The sequence below is a fragment of the Rattus norvegicus genome, chromosome 2 (assembly GCF_021556685.1).
Source record: "Rattus norvegicus strain SHRSP/BbbUtx chromosome 2, alternate assembly SHRSP_T2T, whole genome shotgun sequence".
Lineage (NCBI taxonomy): Eukaryota > Metazoa > Chordata > Mammalia > Rodentia > Muridae > Rattus > Rattus norvegicus.
Window position 1 is genome coordinate 236,359,962 of NC_141535.1, and position 20,335 is coordinate 236,380,296.

General features: G+C 42.5%; 1 protein-coding gene across 36 annotated transcripts in view; it reads left to right on the forward strand.

The window, feature by feature from the left end:
- Odf2l (outer dense fiber of sperm tails 2-like) overlaps positions 1-16,097 on the forward strand; it is a 37,758-nt gene extending 21,661 nt beyond the window's left edge. For 23 of the 36 annotated variants that reach the window (XM_087633998.1, XM_087633892.1, XM_087633966.1 and 20 more), the window contains 8 exons: positions 1,584-1,693; positions 2,527-2,662; positions 3,753-3,863; positions 7,506-7,610; positions 11,036-11,121; positions 11,233-11,395; positions 13,302-13,427; positions 15,591-16,076. In XM_087633998.1, coding sequence (XP_087490124.1) covers positions 1,584-1,693; positions 2,527-2,662; positions 3,753-3,863; positions 7,506-7,610; positions 11,036-11,121; positions 11,233-11,395; positions 13,302-13,427; positions 15,591-15,719 — 966 coding nt within the window. In that variant the 3' untranslated portion in view covers positions 15,720-16,076. 36 annotated transcript variants of the gene reach the window in all.
- The last annotated feature ends 4,238 nt before the right edge of the window (positions 16,098-20,335 follow it).

Here is a 20,335-nt window from a genome sequence, read left to right on the forward strand (position 1 = left end):
GGCTGCTCTTGAATTCGGTTTGCCAGAATTTTGTTGAATATTTTTGCGTCGATATTCATAAGGGAAATTGGTCTGAAGTTCTCTTTCTTTGTTGTGTCTTTGTGTGGTTTAGGTATAAGAGTAATTGTGGCTTCATAGAAGGAATTCGGTAGAGCTCCATCTGTTTCAATTTTGTGGAATAGTTTGGATAATATTGGTATGAGGTCTTCTATGAAGGTCTGATAGAATTCTGCACTAAACCCGTCTGGACCTGGGCTCTTTTTGGTTGGGAGACCTTTAATGACTGCTTCTATTTCCTTAGGAGTTATGGGGTTGTTTACCTGGTTTATGGCATGTGTTTGATTCTGTTTGGTTGATTCCTCCTCCTCCGCAACACAGATGAGTGCAACCCTGAGACGTTGCATTGAATCCCTGCTTGTTTCACTGCATGTCTGCACACATTACCATGAAGGCAGGGTTTGCAAGGAGGGGACTGTGAGGTCTGTGCTAATTAGGAAGTTGCAGCAGGACTAGTTCCAATGCCGTGCAGGGTGAGCGGCTCTTGCTTTGTCTTTTTATAAGGACAGGTTAAAAAAGAGATGAGGACTTTAAGTATCTAATATACACATCTCTTCCTCATTTTCAATTCCACACTGTCTCACAGTATATATTATGATAGGAACTAACTTTACAGTATATGTTAAACCTATCTCTTACTTTATAACTTACACTAAAATTGATTTTACACAAAATGAAATACGGTTCTAGTCTTTGGTATAACAAATATTGCTGTGAAAAACATAGACAATATCTTGTACATACAAGATGACCAATAAGCTCTCTTGTATGCATGGATGATAGGAGGACAGAGGAAATAGTATGTTAACTGCTGTCCAAACCATTTCTGGGTCCTCTGGTGTGTGGGTAACTGGCATTCTTAGAACCAGCCAGTCTGTTTTTCCGTGGAATGTGGACAAAGCCAGAGAAGCTAGAGCTCTGGGGTTAGCGCTGCAGAGAGCCACTGACATTTATTTACCAAGAGTGTGCTTACTTCCTGGCACCATTCAGACCCCTACAGACAGCGATGAACAAAACAGACAAGAGTGCTCCTTTGTGAGTCTCACAGTCACAGTGGCTTAGGCACTCCCTGTGCTGACAGCCGCAGTCTTGTCAGGCTGACGGGTAACCTCTGGAAAGACAGATGAGGATGATCCGAGATGTTGTGGGCTGGGGAGTTGCAAACGGTTTCTGTATATTACGGGAGGCTTTCTTCTCACATGTATGTGGTTCTTCTGTATAAAGAATGGAAAATGAAGATGCGTTCACACATAAAATAGAAATTAATTTTATTAATTGTGAAATATTGCTTATAACTAGTCACATCAACTTCTTAAAATGGTAAGTTGGAAGTTTACTGTGTGCGAATAACGTAATAGTCATGTACATATTTTATTAAAGCTTACTTTAAAGTTTTCCTATAGTAAAAGCTGCACACAAAGAAAAATTTAGAAGAGTGTTTTCATATTTATAATGCATTTGTATCTAAGACCTGAAAAAAATAAACAAGGTTTAAGCTACCAGCTGAATGCATTGTTTATTTTTAGGAAGCCAAGTTGTCTGAAGCAGTCTCAGCTTCCAATGACTGGAAAAGTCGTTATGAGAAAATCGCAATAGAAAAAACTGAACTGGAAGTTCAGATCGAAACAATGAAGAAGTAAGCAAGAGTTTACACTGATTGCTGCCCCGTGCTGCAGTTCCGGGTGTTCTGGAGTCTGTAGTGAAGGAGCCTTCAGTGCTTCAGCCTTTCTTCCTCTAATGCAAACAGTGCTTCATCTCCCGTACTTAAAGGTGAAGCTTGCAGTGTAGCACTTTGTGCTTGAGGATGTGTTTCTGTTCTTTGTTATAAATGTAGATACTTTGTCCTAAATGGAAGTGATATCTCTCGATTAAACAAGGATACGAAGGTAGCAAACTTTGTAAGTGCTTTAAAATCTCAAAATTATTGTCCCTTAATTCAAGTGACTAAAATGCATAAAAGAATGTTAATGAGTAAAAATACATACATTTTATTCTTTGACACTTCTGCTAATAGAACAATAACAGACCCTGATATTTAAGAGGCCCGTTTGTTTGTTTGTTTGTTTGTTTTTACTATGCTGTTAGGCTTTATTATGGAAAACTAACATGTGATTTACTTCTAAATATGAAGTGTCACTGCCTGGCTTGGTCCTTCTTTTTAATTTGTCTGCAATTTTGTGTGTATGTGTGTGTGTGTGTGTGTGTGTGTGTGTGTGTGTGTGTGTGTGTGTGTGAGACCAGGCAGACTTGCATCCTGTAGGAAATAAACTAGATGCCGTCATCAGTAGGTATGTATTTATAGTCCTGGGTGCTTTGACTGTAGCCCTAGGGTACTTCTGTTCTGTTGCTCCATCCATCCTGCTACCTTTCTATGCTTTTTAAATTTTAATCAATGCACCCTACCAGAATAATTAAAAAAAAACTTATTATTTGAATGAGACTTTCCATCCTTTCACTTATTTTATAAAGGCAAATCTCTCATCTTCTGGAAGACTTGAGGAAAATGGAAACTCATGGGAAAAATTCATGTGAAGAAATTCTTAGAAAACTTCACTCACTGGAAGATGAAAATGAAGCCTTAAATATTGAGAATGTGAAATTAAAGGTAGTGTGTGTGTGTGTGTGTGTGTGTGTGTGTGTGTGTGTGTGTGTAGGTCAGAGGACCTTGTGGAAATCCTCATGATACTGTATTATTAATGTGAAAAATCCCTAGATCTGTCAAGTGTAAGAAGTATGCATATATTTATGTTCCTCTATGTCAGTTTTAAGATTTTCAGTTATGTCCAAAAAGAAGTTTAAATTTCATTTAGCAGGACAACACTTATGACCTTGAACAACTCTCTCTTTGTCTCAATCTTAAAACAGTTTATTTACTCTCTAATTTTAGCAGTGAATCATCCAAAATTGTATTAGCTTTACTGCACAAAAGTATTGGTAAGTGTCATGGTTACCATATGATACAACATCAGACTGGGTCTGCTTGAAACCAGAAAGTATGTTCTTGGCTCCTTTATAACCAGACCGAATTTCCAACTGAGTCAAGTCCAAGGAGTAATTGGTTTATATGTGTCCCAGAGAAGAGAGGGGGAGGAAGATTTTAGAGTTTCTGAGAAAAAAGAAACCCAAGTTCTTTGACAACAGACTTGCCTGTGGCTGAACACAAAACTTAGCAAAGAAGCACTTGGACCATGAAATACATAATCACAAAATTCTCCCAGATTCATGTTCTTGAAACAGAAATAAAGGTTTAGGGAAAGTAGAAAGGATTTGGATGTAACCTTAAAAAAGAGAAAATAGGAAGGAATGTTTTATGTGTGCTCCGTAAGTAGGGGGTTTACAGTCACGGGCCACTTTGCCCTGCTGCCATCTGAGTTCTGAGTTAATTTTATCATATCCCTCAGCTCTTACACTTTGGTGGAGATTGAAAAGTGTAATGAATGTAGAAAACGTGACGTGTCAGCGTCGCCCATTCTTAGTTAGAACTCAGCTCTCCTTTTGTCAGTGATTAAAACCCTGTCTGGTGTACTGACTAGATTTGTTCATGAGTATTAGTCATTAATTTAAGATGGCAATTATATGTCCTCAAATATTTACTCCACTGCTGTTGATGAATGAGTTATGCTTTAGTAATTCTTCAGCTTGGACTGAAGTGTTCTGACAGGCAGAAACCCCATCAGTCACGTATTTCTTTCTAGAGTACACTTGATGCCTTGAAGGATGAAGTTGCTTCTGTTGAAAATGAACTTGTAGAACTTCAAGAAGTAGAAAAACGACAGAAAGCCCTCGTTGAAGGATACAGAACTCAGGTGACTTGCATCTGTTTTGGTGTTCATTAAAGTCTGTAGATGACTGAGACTTGGGTCAACAGAATGAAGAGATGGGGCGAACATCTGTGACATAATGAAATGTCAAGGAATGTCAGACTTTCCTTAAGACCCCATATGCTTTCATGAAGTTGTCTTGCCAATTCCAGATGCTAGCTTTACTTATGAAAACACTAGATATTCCTAAGAGGAAATTTAAAGTTGATTGCATAGGCATAATGAGAATCTTAATGTGGAATCTTGTTAGTATATTTAATGGCATTGATTTAAAATAACGACTACCATCTAGGGTCATTAATCATAGCACTCCTCTTTCCCTAATAATGTATAATTCAAATTTATTCACATGAAATAAGTGGAAAGAAACACGAGACTTGGTGAGATGACTCAGTTGGAAGTGTGCTTGCTGTGCAAGTATGAGGACCTAAGTTTGGATCCCAGTACCCAACTGAAAAGCCGAGTGCATCAGTGGGACGGGGAGCATACAGATACCTGGAGCTCCTCTGCAGCCAGCTCCATCTGTAGTCACTCACCTCAGTGACAGACCAACCCTGTCTCAGAAATACACCGTGATTAGAGAGGACATATGGCATCCAACAAAAGCACATGCACACACACATGCACACATACGTACACCACAGAGACACAGAAGAACATATGATGGTTTATCAGAAATAGAATGTAAGTCCAATGATAAGTTACAGTTAAGCTTTCAGTTTTGGAAATGCAGTATCAAAGGAAGACTGGATTACACAGATGCTTGCATGATGGGAAACAAATTGGGCATTAAAGAAAGTGCTGTTATTAGAAGAGTGCGGATTAAGAATAGTGATAGACTGAGGGTGTGGTATAGTCGAAGACTGCATGCTCGCCATGTTTGAGGCCTTGGGCTCAGTCCCTAACATTGCCAGAAGGAAACGAGAGAAAGGATGGAGATGAACCAAGGAAGGAAAGAGAACACACTGTAGGCACAGCTTATGGTGCAGTAAAGTGTAGCAAGCAGAGGGGCTGTGCCTAGATGGGCTGGGTGGAAAATTCCATTGAGACATCCAGCTGAAGAGCTGCAGCTAGCAGGTAAGAGTGGAGTCTGGAGGACTGTGGTACTGAGTCCACTGTCTGTGTCCTGTCTGCTTGTGTGGGTTAAAGGCCTCAGCAAGAATGTCTCATCTGGATATACTATGTTGTACCTGCTGGGCAGTGTACACAGTTCACCCAGGTTATTTGAATGGATTTTGTTTGGTGGGGAAAATTATTAAAAGTAGAGTTATCCTCACCCCCCCCCTTTATTGAAAATGGATTTTTCATATAATATATTCTGATTGCATTTTTTTCTCCCTCTACTCCTGGTTCCTGCCCACTTCCCCTCCAACCCAGATCCACCCCGTTTAGAAAACAAAAGAGTCTTCTAAGGTATAATAATAAAATATATTAAAATATAATAAGATAAAACAAAAACTATCAAATCAGAATTGATTAAAACAATTAAAAAGAAGGAGAAGAGCCCAAGAAAAGATACAAGAACCAGAGCCCCACTGGGTCCCACACTCAGGAATCCCATAAAAGCATTAAATCGGAAGCCATAATGATACGCAAAGGACCTGGTACAGATCTGTGCATGTGGTGTCGGTCTGTGAGCTCATAGGCTCTTTGCTCACGTGGACTCAGAGGGCCTCGTTTTCTTGGTGTCCTCTGTTCCCTCTGGATCTTCCACTCTTTTTGCCTCCTATTCTGTGGGCATCCTAGTCCCTGAAGGGAGAAATTTGATGAAAACATGGTGTTTATGGCTGAGCGTTCCAAGGTCTGTCACTCTCTGCACAGTGTCTGGCTGGGGGTCTCTGCATTTGCTCCCATTGCTGCAGGAGGAGGCTTCTCTGATGACGGCTGAGAAAGGCACTGATCTATGGATACAGCAGGATGTCGTCTTTAGGACTCATTTTCATTGCTGATGTTTTTGTGTAGAACAGTAGTATTTAGTTTCTCTAGGTCTTGGGACTATTTAGTCTCTGATTTTTGGTCACTGAGCATTGTTACGTATGGGTTCCATCCCATGGAGTAGGTCTTACGTCAGATCAGACAGTCGTTGCTTACTTCCAAGCTTTGTGCCACCATAGTACAGTGGCTCTCAACCTTCCTAATGCTACGACTCTTTGATACAGTTCCTCAGGTTGTGGTGGCCTCCAACCACAAAATTATTTTCGTTGCTACTTCATAACTATAATTTTGTTACTGTTATGACTTATAATGTTAATATTTTTGGCGACAGAGGTTTGCCAAAGGAGTCACAACCCATAGGTTGAGAACTGCTGCCCTAGCGTCTCTTGTGTGTGGGATACCATTGTAGGTCAAAGGAATTGTGGCTGACGTGGTGTTTGTTTCTCTTCTGACAATGTGCAGAGTACCTCCTATAGCAGAACGCGGGGACGTATGAGTGGACGCTCTGTCTGGGTTCCGGCTGGGCTTCTTCTTGCTCAGTGGTTGTGTAGGTGTTGTCAGCAGCAGTGAGCCTTGCTGTAGGCTCGTGCTGTGTTGTCTTGGCAATAGCCTGAGTATCTGGGGATTCCCAGGGGATCCCTCGGGCCAGTAACTCAATTAGATGCAACCCAATTCTTGACCTGGAAGCTTTGGTGACAAGAGATGGCCAACTGGGGCTTTGTCTCCTCCGTTATTTGTTAAGATTGCCTTCATATGTGTTATGTTTTAGGAAGCCTCTCCGGTATTAGGTTTCCAGTTTTAGCTGCCTCCCCCTGTATTTCCTCCTCGTTGCCCTCTTCTCCCTGTGTCAGCTCCCACCCCCCATCCATAACTGTCTATTCTACTTCCTTTTCATAATGAGATCTATTTGTCTCCCAAGTCTCTTACTCTCTGCCTAACCTTTTTGGCTCTATGGATTGTAGCTTTGTTAGCATTAACTTACCAGCTGATGTCCACATGCAAGCAGTAGACACCATTTGTCTTTTTGTGTCTGGCTTACCTTACTCAGGATGATGTTTTTCTAGTTCCACCCCTTGCATGTTGCATGGTTTCATATTTTTAGCAGTTGAGTAATGCTACCTTGTGTAAACGCACCACATTTTCTTTATACATCGTTCTGTTGAGTGACATCTAGGTTGTTTCCAAAGAAGAGAGCAGTGATGACGTGGCTGGTCAAGTGTCTCTGTGATAGGATGGAGCGTCCTCTGGGTATATGCCCAAGAGTGATACAGCTGGATCTTGAGGTAGCTGGGTGTCTGTCTGTCTTCCTCAGGAGCTACCACACTTATTCATAGTGGTTCCCCTTGCTCCCATCCTCCCCAGCATGAGCAGTCGCTTGTTTAATTGATGTCAGCTGTTATGGTAGGGGTCGGGTGAAATGAAAGACTTAAAGTAGCAGTGACCTGAAAGAGATGGGGTCTTCAGAGCTCAGGTCAAGTATGAGAGCGTACTTGGTTGGCGAGGACAGGCGGACAGTGGAGGGATGAGCACTAAGAAATCGTGTCTGGAGTTACGTTAAAGCATGCTGAGAGCGTTGGTAGAGCATGCAGAGTCCGAGGGACGTAAATGGAAACGCACGCCGAGCTTTATCCCATGCTACACTCAGTTCATGTGGTACCTTACAGTCTGCGTGTTTTTTGGTTTTGGTTTTAGGTACAAAAGTTGGAAGAAGCAGCCGCAATGGTGAAAAGCAGATGTAAAAATTTACTCCATGAAAATAAACTAATAATAAATAAAAAAAACACAAAGCTAGAGAAGGTAAGTTCGAAATTGATGTAATGGAGTATTTTACATGTGCGCTTCTCGGTCATCTCCCAAGAGCTTGCCTTGGAGTGACCCTTCACTCTGCGGGAGTTTAGTCTTTTCCCTTTGAAGATACGATGTACTCCTGTGCTTGAGATGTTGTTTATTTGTGTGACCATCTTTTTATTTTTTTATTCATATTCAAGAAATAGCATAAATGCCTCATTTTTTGATATGAATTTAAAATTTAAAAGGCCCAAATATTATCACTGAGGTCTACCAGCAATAAAATACAATCTTCTCTCTCTTTCTTTCTCTCTCTCTCTCTCTCTCTCTCTCTCTCTCTTTCTCTTTCTCTCTATTTTTATGTCTTTAGTATCTAAAAGAATTGCAAAGTAACAGATTCTCTGGTAAATGCATTTTGGAGAAAAATGGTATCTTAAAAAACCTCTTTTTTTCATCCCATTGCAACAGAGGGGAAGCCAGCGTTGGCAGGTGATGATGTTTTTGTGAATAGTTCTGAGTTTTTAGATGGAGCCACATTCTCTTTTGGATTTCACATTGTTTTGGTAAGGAAAAAGTGAGAGTCACAGGATCCCGATTCCTGGCTGAGAGGTGGAGAGCCTTAGTGGTTAGGCGCAGACTCTGTGGCCGCTCTTGCTGCACTGCTGGCCCATTTCAAGACTGGGAATAAAGAGGAGGGCATTGCTGCCTGAGCAGGCCATCGGCTGTTCTTAGAGCTGCCCTCACCTGTTTTAGCAGACCAAAGAAGAAGCCATGTGAAGTCTATGCTGTTTCCTCAGGATGGTCTCAGCTCATTTCCCCTCTGCTGCTACAGAGCACAGTAAAAGCCCAGGTCAAAGTCGGAAAGGGGAGGAACCTGGGGTGTTTAGCTATGTCATTATACAATTTGCTGTGATAGAACTAGAAAAGTATGTTTGTTTTTTTAAAAATGGAAGTCCTATTTATCTGCTGCATAAGTCTCCTGATTTTCTCCTGGGCTCTTAACTATTTTAGAGGTTCAGAGGTGTGCTTATCTTTTGTCTTCAAGATGGCCAGATGTTGCACTGTGCTGTGGGTGTCCCAGCTCGGAGAAGTTATCCCTCTTGAGGTTCCTCTATGGGGACACCCCAAATGTCACCTTTAGCTGTTTACAGTTACACATAGCAATGTGGTGTTCCTTAGCGGGTATTATGACCCTCCTCCATGATTTATGGAAGTGCTACAGTCAGAAGGGCAGGAGGTGAGGGGAGTATTCTGGGTACACACCATGACAACAGTGACTAGATGCAGTCACTGAGAACCAGTGCAGTAGCTGTCTTGAAGCAGTGCTCAGTGGACTCCACTGACTGAAAGGGCATGTGTGAGGTATAAGCGCAGTGAAGTGACAGTGACTGGAGAGCTGACGACGGACCAGTGGGAAGGAAGCACACCCATTCCTAGTCACGTGCGCTTGTGTGAACACCTGGTGTAGACTGATAGCGCTATACTTACTTGCCTGACAACCTATCTGAAAATTAATTAATTTTACTCATACATTTCATGTAAGTTAACGTTTGTAAGGTACTTATTAATAGCAAGCATGTCTAGTCTTAAGCTAGTAAGAATATTCCTGCAAATGTGTGACTTTGCGTTTATTTCCCCTAACGCCACACCTCAGATGAGAGGCCAGGTGGAGACTCATCTGGAGCAGGTAGAGCAAGCCCGCAACTCCATCACCTCAGCCGAACAGAGACTCCAGGAGTGTCAGGAGAATCTGCAGCGCTGCAAAGAGAAGTGTGCAGAGCAGGCGCTCACCGTTAGGGAGCTTCAGGGCCAGGTGTCCCATCGCGTCGAGTCTTGGAAGATGTGTTAAAGAAACGTTTGATGACGTCATTTCAGCAGTTGAGGGCCTCATGTCGGGTTAAATATTTTATTCCCATCGTTATCAGTCGATGCAGTCTTTTCATGCAGACAGTCTACTGTGCATCTGTAGTATTTCCTGGTGACACTGGTCATAGAGGTAGCTGATATGGGAGATTTATATGAGTCTGCATTTGGAGGACATAGTGTGGTGATGTGAGGAGAGGAGGGGCAAGCTGGGCTTGCCTGTCTGTTTCATGAGACAAATATATTTTATGTCTGTCAGCATAAGACAAATAATAGTTTACCTTGCAAAAATTAGAATCCTTTTAATTAGAACTGTGCATCACATTAACTGGAGTAATTCTTTTACTCAATGCCTCTCAGTTCATCAGCGTAGGGACTGTGCTTGTCCTCGTCACCACGACCTCCCTCCTCCCTCATGCCTGTCACACCGAGAGCACTCTGTCATGCTTTAGGGTTACTTCATGTTTTCTTAAAGAAGCATGACCGAGTCTGGTAGCCAGTCTGCTTCTTTATGTGCAAGACATTTCCAGGCAGAATTCACTTTGTGGCTTTCAAAAGAAACTTAACTTTAAAAACATAAAGCAAATTTCCAAGTTGAAATTCTACTAGAAAAAAAATTACTACATTAATTAGTAGGAGAAAAATTATTCTTTATTCTATGTGTATGTGTGTTTTGTCTGCATTTCTGTGCTCCACATGCATGTAGTGCCCAAAGTGGGCATCACAATCTTTGGGACTGGAGTTATGGGATGTTTGTGAGCTACCATGGGGGCACTGGGAATATAACCTGGGTCCTCTGGAAGAGAAGCCAGTGCTCAGAGCTGCTGAACTATCTCTCTAGGCCTGAAGAGAAATATCCTTATTACTATTAAGTCAGATTGTGAAGCAACAGGAAGAATAAGTAGTCTGTTCTGTCCTGAGCCACCTTGTCTTCCACTTACTTGACTTTTACTGGGTTAGCATTGTCCTATCCATGTGCTAAGTGCAGCATTGTTGATATGAGAAACATCAATCAACATGAGAAACACATCAAATCAACCATCTAATGAACAATGCTTACATTTGTCTCACATGTTTTTTGAGATTTTGTTTTGCTCTTGTTGGGTTTCGTTTTGGAGGCAGGTTTCATGTGCCTGCACTGGCCTCAGTCTGAGGATGGACTTAAGTTTCTGGTCCTCTCTCCTCTCCTTCCTGAGCTGGGGTTGCAGCCCAGGCTCTGTAGTGCGGGTTTGTACATGCCGGGAAGGTTGTTGCCAGCTGAGCCACTTCCCTAGTCCCTGATAAGCTGAATGTCTCTTTCCACTAGAACATTGTTCAGGGTATTTTAATTACCATCACCCAGGAAAAATGTTCTTCATTCTCTAACATAAACAACATCAGCTCTTAAAACTCTGTGAGGATTTGGAGAACTTGTGTGTTAGCACTGTAAACATGGCTTGGTATCTTTCTGTGTATTCCTATCTTCTTGTTCCTTACACTTCTAAATAAAATACGTAATTTCCTTGGAAGTTGATGAAGAAAATAACCGAAAAAACCTGTCTTTTTCTTTTTTTCTTTTAAATTCCACTCAGGTTGATGGAAACTATAGCCTTCTGACCAAGCTTTCTCTTGAGGAGGAAAATCATCTGATTCAGTTAAAGTGTGAGAACCTTAAAGAGTAAGTGTCAAGTAGACTTACAACTGATGTCACATTTCCTCATTCAGTGTAATCTTTGTGTATGTAGATGATATATATGTGTGTATGTGTATGTGTGTATATGATATAAAGAAAATTAGAACAGATGGATGCGGAGAATAAAGAGCTTGAGAGGAAGCTGGCCGACCAAGAGGAGTTTCTCAAGCACAGTGACCTGGAGCTGAGAGAGAAGGCTGCAGAATGCACAGCACTGTCCAGGCAACTGGAAGCTGCCCTGGAAGAAGGGAGACAAAAGGTACAGATGGCCTTTATTCAGAAACCGTTTAATTAGTTTGCCAGAGTCACGTCCCATCGCCAAGCCTACAGTTATTGTTTTCATGCTGATGACAGGGTGGAGGGAGCAGCTCCATTCTTGTTCTTTACTTAATTTTCCCTCAGAGCAAAACACAGATCTTACCGAGCCAGGACTGCTTTTCCAGATGCTTGCTGATGTGGCGGGGGAGTGGGCTGAGGTGAAAGGACCTGGAGAATATTTGTTGCACGAACAAGTGCATGCAAGAATTGTATTCCAATGAAACCTGTTAGGTGTGCATTCAGCCTGCCTCGTCTCTTGCCGTGTGGGCACTGCCATATTTCCTCACAGACAAAGATGAAAAGACTAGACCTGAGTTCTAGGGCACTCAATGTAGTAGGGATGCCACCCTACATGCAGATTCTCTAGTAGACATGGAGAAAAAGCAGGTATTTCAACCAGGGCGAAAGGGAATGATGGGAATCTCAAAGAGGACATGAGTTTATCAAACAACTTGAAATCTCCTGTTGAAAGACCATGGCTGAGTCCCCACAGCTGATTTGAATCCTGGCTCTGATGCAAAGTAACCTCACCAAGGGCAGCTGCCTTCTAACCTTTAGTTTCCTAACCAACAGAATGGGGCTTGTGAAATTCCATGAAGGATGAATGGGGCTAATGCAGTGACCATCTCCACCCTGAGGACTCTCATCTAACCCACTGGAGTCTGCTTGGCATCTCCACTTAAGCCAAACCTGACATGTCTTAAGCCAAGTTTAAATCCTTCCCTCTTAACTCTTATTTATTGTATTCCTCAAAGACCTTAGGGTCAGTTCTGTCAAGGCTGAGCTCTGATACCTTCCAGTGTTGTGAATTTTGTGCTGAGAATCCACCTTATGTTGATTTTAAGGGACACATCATTGAATAAGTTAAGTAAGAAGGAGTGATGCCAGCTGTAAACCAGCTGCAGATGCAGATCCCTCTGCCCCACCTCCCCACCCCCAACCTCTGCAGAGAACCGGAGGGTAAGACCTTGCCAATGCCAGGTGCTCTCAGACTTTGTCCCAAAGTGATCAGAGTCCCCAGACAGTGTCTTTCCTTTCCTCTGTACTGCACTGGTGGAATGTGGCCATGTCCCATTTCTGACATGTGACAAGGGCCACCACTGCTATATCACCCTTGTCCATGTTGAGGGCATGGCTGTTTCTCTGGGGCCCTTCCTGTCCTTCCTGGCTTTAGAGCTCACTGCTACCCTTTCCTGCTGCATTCGAGAGGTCCGTGATGGGTTCCAATGACCTAGAACCAGTCCTTCCTGCTTAGCTCTTTGTTCTTGGACTAGCCTCTGCCTCTGCTCTCACACTTGTGGCTTCAAACCAACATGACATAAACAACCAGGAGAAGTAGAAAACTCACAATCCGGCTGCCCTGAGAGGGAACGATGTGCTAAGCTCGTGCATCTGTCTAGGTGCAGTGTTCACCGCCCTCCCCTGTCTGCCGGTCTAGGTTCAGCGAGCTCTAGCTATGGCCACCACGGTTCAAGATACCACAATGAATGTAAATAAATACATATTACAGACAGTGCAGGTACACACACCTCTCCATCTCCAGTTAATTTTCCAGATACATATGATACATAAACACAAATATTACAAGTGCTTCTCCAAATTAAACTCTTCATTTTCCCCTCTGTAGTACTGGGATTGAACCAGGGCCTTGCACGTGCTAGGAAAGCAATCTCCTGTGGAGCCGCATCCCCACCTCAAGATAAAGAACACCAAAATGTTTTGAATGGGGTTGCCATACCCAACTACTGTCTACTTGGGGAAAAGTATACTATGACTGTATCAGGGCTTCAGACCATATTTACAGGAAAACACATTCAGTTACTTTATTCTCTTAATGAAAATTACAGGTTTCTGAAGAAGTAGAGAAAATGTCGTCTAGAGAGAGGGCTTTACAAATGAAAATATCAGATCTGGAAACCGAGCTTAGAAAGAAAAATGAAGAACAAAACCAACTTGTTGGCAACATGAGCACTGTAAGTATTCGCGTGGCTTGTATGAAAGTGAGCACTAAGCATGCATTCCATGTGTCTTAGTTACTTCTTAACATACAGGCGAGGTGGGCCATGGCTTCCATTGTACAGTGAATGTTAGGAATGACAAATAATCAAAATGCAAAAAGAGATCTCATCCCCCTGCTCTGTGCAGCTTCAGTTACACGGCCTCCGAGCCTCATCAGGCGGCTCCCTGCTCGCCATGTCTGTGTACCAGCTGCTCAGAGAAGGCTCCACTCAGACACTGCTTACATTCTATTTAAATGTTATTCACTTGAGTTTTCATCTTTTAAAGATACATGCAAGTTAAAGAGTTATAAGCTAGACTTTATATGTGCCTTGATTAATGACTATTATATCTTAGAGATATGATTTTAATATTCACCATTATCCAGTGATGGATGCTTTGATCCACTCAGCCGTGAAATGAGAATACCAACTTGGCTGTGTTTAATTAGCCTCTTATATTTTTTCCTGAATATTCATGAAATAGTCTATTGGCATAAGAAGCTGGCATTAGTTGTGCTTAAATTACTTAATAACTGTCTACTTGATAATTACATAGAGAACGCTGGTATTTTATTTTTCCAAGAGTTAGAGACTCTGTTAAAACTCCCTTTTCACTTCCAAGTTGTAAGTCTAAAGGGCTCAAAGGTTAAATTATTTTAATATATACTGTTTACTCTTATTGTCTAATAAGTTTGCTGGGTTTCCAAACAAAAGCAAACCAACAGACTCCTCCCCGTCAGGATTCCTGACATTGTAAAATGTGTGTGGTGATCTTTGTGCAGTGGAAGTCCCTGAACGAATAAACCGAGATTGATGGATTTTCTTTTCTATGTTTAGTAGTTTGCTAAAGCTTCTAAAATAAATAGGTTAAGATCTGACGTTAAGCCTGATCATTGTTGTGCTAGTAAACAATCTAGAATTCCGAGCCTAATTTATAAATAGCCAGAAATAAATGAGTTTCCCTTGTGCCTTCCAAGGCACCGAGCTTGGGGAGTAATGCATGCGCATGCGCACACAGCCTGACTGAGTTGTGAGTGCTCAGACAGCCTGAGTCCAGCCCTGGCCACACCACTCTCTCTCTCCAGTGTCTCCCACAGTACATGGTGTACCCTGCAGGACTCTTCACGGTTTGGGCTGTGAGGTGGGGTGGATGCACACTTTGAAGGGTGACCTCACAGCTCCACACCATGGCAACCCTACTGAAGTCACAGCGCCTTTCGGACCTTACTCACTGTCCCAATGCTCATTTGCATTTCCTTTCTGCCCTGCAGTGTGTAACTGTGTAGCTGCTGTTCTCTCCAGATTGATGCGCCATAAAGCCCAGCTCCATTTAGTTGATGACGTGTGCAGTCCAGTGTGCAGTCTAGGGCTTTGCCCCACAATTCCCTGCCTCTCCTGCTGGGCCCTGCTCGGTTTCAGGAAGGACATCACTGTCTGCTGCGAGAAACACAAAGGGACTCTGTTCTTGGTTGTGAGCGTTTCAGCTGGGAACCTGTCTTAGCTAAAGCATTTGCAGTGAGCAGCCCACCTAGAAATCTGTACACCACCAACGTTCAAAATGTGTATGAGTTTATTAAAACTTCTCCCTCAAAGGACATGAATGAAGTTCCTTTTACTGTCTGAAAGAGTTCAGGAGAAAATGTTCATGTTATCAAAGCTGGAGTTCTATCAGTTTTGTAAAACACCTTCCTTTCAGAATGTGTATTCTAATGGTACAGCAGGTTAATGAACTATAGACTTTGGGTCTGGTTAATTTTGGTGTTTGCTGTTTTTACTTGCAAAGTTTTTTTTTTATAATAAAATTTAAGACAGTGAAGGTGTTATGGGATAAAACATATTTTGGCAGAAAAATGGCAAAAAATGGATGAAAAGATGTCACTGTAACATAATAGGATCTAATGACGCTCTAAATAAACTCGTCTTACTCATATCTAATAATTTAGGGCAAAGTTACAGAATACAGTAAACTCAAAATAGAGTGATTAATCACATGTGCTCTAATCACTAAGACACTGCTTTAAAGAAGATGCTATTTAAAATCCTGTGGGAAACTGACGCGTTCAGCTACTGCATATGTGCTGACACTCTTCTTGCATATGGCTGCTGTGTTGATTCTCTGCTTCTCTCCTCATTTAGAAAGCCCAGCATCAGGATATATGCTTGAAGGAAATACAGCACAGCCTTGAGAAGTCGGAGACTCAAAATGAGAGCATTAAGAATTACTTGCAGTTTCTTCAAATTTCCTACGTAACAATGTTTAGATAAATTGTCGAATCCTGCTGATTGATAAACTTTATGATTTACAGGTTAGCAGTATTAGAATTTGTATGTGAAGATACTTGAGACATAATTTATTATCTAAATGAACTTTAAGAAATAATAGTTCTTATTCTTTTGTGACAGATAGTTTGCATTGAACTCTGGTTTCATTCTTTTTAAAAAAATTATTAATTTTTAAAGTTTTTTCTCCATACATGCAAAAATCAGAATTATTCCTATGAACCATTGAAGTAAATTTGTAATAACTCTAGACCAATTATGAGCCAAATACATGACTTTAAATAATGTATTTGCTTGTTTTATATTGTAATGCTTTATAAATAAAATATTTCAGAAATTTAATTTTATAACAGTATAACATAAGTTTTAAAGATAGCAAGTGTCTTGCTGTATATAATATTGCTTCCAGTATACGTCGAGTTTCTGTCATCCTTTGTATGAGATTTAAATATAAGATATTAGATGATAGCTCTTCAGTGCTAGGTGACGGTAACAGGAAAAGGTGCTGCTAGCCCTTGCCTCTGTAGGCGTCCAGGCTGTTGGTGAAGCCAGGGCTGCTGCTCTCATTCCATGGTAGGGTGTCTGGTGTCACTACAGATGCCCGGAGCCTTGATGTTCACTGCAGGATCTCAGGGAGAACGGGCCACTCTGCCCTTCCCATGACCAGGTCACATGGGATGGTTGAAATTACATTAGGCATCTCAACATGAAGAAGCTTTGGGATAAGCCTTTTATTTATTTTATTTTAGAGATTAGAATTTCGTTATAACATTTTTCTCTTCTTTTTCCATCCCTCCAAAATCTCCCTGTTCTCCTTCAAATCTGTGGTTTCTCTTTTTCACAAATTGTTGCTCTGTGTGTGTAAGTGTATGCATAAGCATAAGTGTGTATGTTCCTAAATGTGTTACGTGTGTGGGTTCAGTCTGCATAATGTTCCCTGTCAGGGTCTGTTGTCAGGGTTGCCATTTGGCACTGAACAACCGGTTGGTGTCCTCCTGCTCCCAGCTTTCCTCAGGTGCCTTTGTGTAGGGTTGAGGCCCCATGGACTTTCCTCTGTGCACTTTGGCATGACCACTATGTCATCCTTGTTGAACTTATATCTGGGCAGTCATGTTGGTGAGGACCTGATGGCTATAGCCTCCAATATTTCTAGAAGACACAATATCATAGCAGACTCAGTCTTTCTCCTCTCTTCCACAATCCCTGAGCCTGAGATACATGAGTATTAACTAACTACTCAGTGCTAGTGAAGTCATGGAGAGTCTGCGACTACTAATTTACTAAACCAGTGTAGTTCCTGACAACCACCCACAGACATTGTTCTCATGCCACAGGTAAGTCTAGTCTGCACTTCCCGGCAAGGAAACCGCTCCTTGCAACAGATGGAGATCACAACACAAACCACACCCAGTCAGGATGGAAAGTTGTAGGTCCCCATCCCCATGGGATACGTCTTTATTATTGTTATCATTAAGTCAAAGAAAGACCAAGGATCTGTTTCCTGTCACCTCTCCCACCATGTGCTGCTGTCGGGTACTTGGAAAGGGGGTGGGTATGGCTTCCAGGGATGGAGTAGTTAGCACTCCTCTTGGACAGTGACTTGAGAGTATGGCGCAGAGGAGGACTCACTCGTAAGTTGTTCAAGCCGGCTTTACTAGTGCCCTAACCACTCTGGAGGCTGAGTTGGGAGGATTGAAAATTCAAAGAATAGGGAGGGAAGGAAGGAAGGCAGGCAGGCAGGCAGGCAGGCAGGCAGGCAGGCAGGCTGGAATACAGCTCAGCAGTAGGTCTCTTTCCTAACATGTACGCTCTGGGTTCAGTCCTCAGTACCACACATAATAATGTAATAATAAGGACGACGACTGTGGTGATGTTAGTAGCAGTACAGTCATTCACATAGGCGGACAGACAGGTCTCTATCTAGCCCAAGCTGGTCTTAAACTTGAGGCTCTCTGCATTAGCTAGTCATTTTCTACCTCATCCAGCTTCTGTTTTGCTTAAAGGAACATAATATAGACTGTCAGAAACTGGTTTCTTCCCCCCTCACAGTTGTCCTTTTTCTTTTAGCCCATCTGAGTCCTTTGTTGGTTCTGAGTCCTAAGGCCTTAGGAAGTGCCCTGGAGAACTCCTGAGCACTCCCTCCTCCGCTGGCCATGAGCAGACTGCATGCAGGTCCTGTTGGTGTCTCAGGTCCTATGTATTGGTAATGCTTTGCTCTGTACTAGGTCCTCAGGTGATGGCTGTGGAAAGAGCTGGCTGCCCATGTTTGTGTTTTAGATATGAGAAAACAGAAACACGATAGAATTAACCACCATGGCTGCAATGTGAAACTCAAACTCTTTTGACATTGGCATTGAGCCTGTCCAGGGCTCCAGAATTTTAAGTTGCACATGCAGAACCGCCTCCCCATTGTGGCCACAGCAGAGCAGGGGTGGCTCTTAGGTATTAAGCACTTGTTACAGATGTGATCCATGAGGGACTTACTCACTTTTGAGGAAACTGAGGACTAGAAGTCAAGCCACTCAGCCTCCTCACGCAGCTGACAGCTGGGAGACAACATCACTCTTCATGCAGTCTCTGCTCCATATGGGCTAGCCTCGGGACATTTAAAAAATAAAGGTAGTGACTTCTTATAGCAAGGATACACTTACTTATGAATGGTTTCTGTTTATGTCCTCAACTGCATTTTCATCAGAGTAACTTAAGTCCGTAGCCTTTAGATATTTGTACGTTCCATGTCCGAGCTAGAGTGTTGAAGGCAGAGACAGCATCCCGGTAGCTGGCTCTTTGCCACCAGTGATCCAGATGGAATTGAACAATGGAAATCTGCCAGGCCCTGGGAATTTCACAGTCTCTGTGCCCTGTGTTTCCCTGGGAAGCACTGAGTCCCAGCACCCATGAGGTCCCGTGGGGAGTCAGTGCCCAGTATCCCTGAGCAGTTTTCATTTCCCAGCTTCCCACTCCAGAAAACTCTCCCCCCCCCCATTCTAACAGATTTGAGGGGTTTTCTTTTCATTATCAATATCCAGGGCCTCAAGACTTATTAAGTTTTGTAAATTTTCTTCTACTGTTCAGCTATGATCACTTCCTGTGTTTCCCTCTTCCTAGCTTGGTTCTCTGGATCTGATCTCTATGGCACTTGGCTTTTTGTCAACACAGGATCTTGTTAGGCATCTTAAAAGGTTTTTGACCACTAATAAAGTTTTGGAGGACAGCAGTTCCCCTTTTCGATTGGAATGTTGGATTTTTTTTCACATTGTTGTAACTGTAATATTTTTTAAATTTTTATTACTTTTATAATTTTTTCCTTATTAACTTAAGTATTTCTTATTTACATTTTGATTGTTATTCCCCTTCCTGGTTTCCAAGCCAACATCCCCCTAACCCCTCCTCCTCCCCTTCTATATGGGTGTTCCCCTCCCCTGATTACTGCCCTCCCCACAACAATCACGTTCACTGGGGGTTCAGTCTTGGCAGGACCAAGGGCTTCCCCTTCCACTGGTGCTCTTACTAGGCTATTCATTGCTACCTATGAGGTCAGAGTCCAGGGTCAGTCCATGTATAGTCTTTGGGTAGTGGCTTAGTCCCTGGAAGCTCTGGTTGTTTGGCATTGTTGTTCATATGGGGTCTCAAGCCCCTTCAAGCTCTTCCAGGCCTTTCTCTGATTCCTTCAACGGGGGACCTATTCTCAGTTCAGTGGTTTGCTGCTGGCATTTGCCTCTGTATTTGCTGTATTCTGGCTGTGTCTCTCAGGAGAGATCAACATCCGGTTCCTGTCAGCCCGCACTTCTTTGATTCCTCCATCTTATCTAGTTTGGTGGCTGTATATGTATGGGCCACATATGGGGCAGGCTCTGAATGGGTGTTCCTTCAGTCTCTGTTTTAATCTTTGCCTCTCTATTCCCTGCCAAGGGTATTCTTGTTCCCCTTTTAAAGAAGGAGTGAAGCATTCACATTTTGATCATCCGTCTTGAGATCATTTGTTCTAGGCATCTAGGGTAATTCAAGCATTTGGGCTAATAGCCACTTATCTAAATGAGTGCATACCATGCCTGTCTTTCTGTGATTGGGTTAGCTCACTCAGGATGATATTTTCCAGTTCCATCCATTTGCCTATGAATTTCATAAAGTCATTGTTTTTGATAGCGGGAATGTTGGATTTTTAATCTAACACTTGTGTCTCTAAGTTCCTGTCTCTTTTGAGTTATGTAATTCTGTTCTATTTTTCAATTCCTTGGGCCCTCCTCTGTCTTCCCTTGCTTCTACTTAATTAGGCTTCTCTTATGTTGGTCTCTGGCCTCCCTGCCGTCCAAGCCTTACAAGTGAGTTTCAGGTTTCCTGTTTATGGCTGTGTGCGTTCAACACCAGCCAGCAGCCTGTGGAACAACACATCTGCTGAGCCACCGGCCAGCAGCCTGTAGAGCACATCTGCTGAGGAGAGGCAGACTGAGTGCTGAAAGGTGTGGGGACCTCAGTCCTCACGGGTCTGTGAGCCATGCCGACGTCTGCCAAGTCAGCAACAGATTCTTTTGTCCGCAGACTTTTTTGGTTATAAGCAGCCATTCTTTCAAAATTTTCTTGGGCCAACGGGTCTAGTAAGG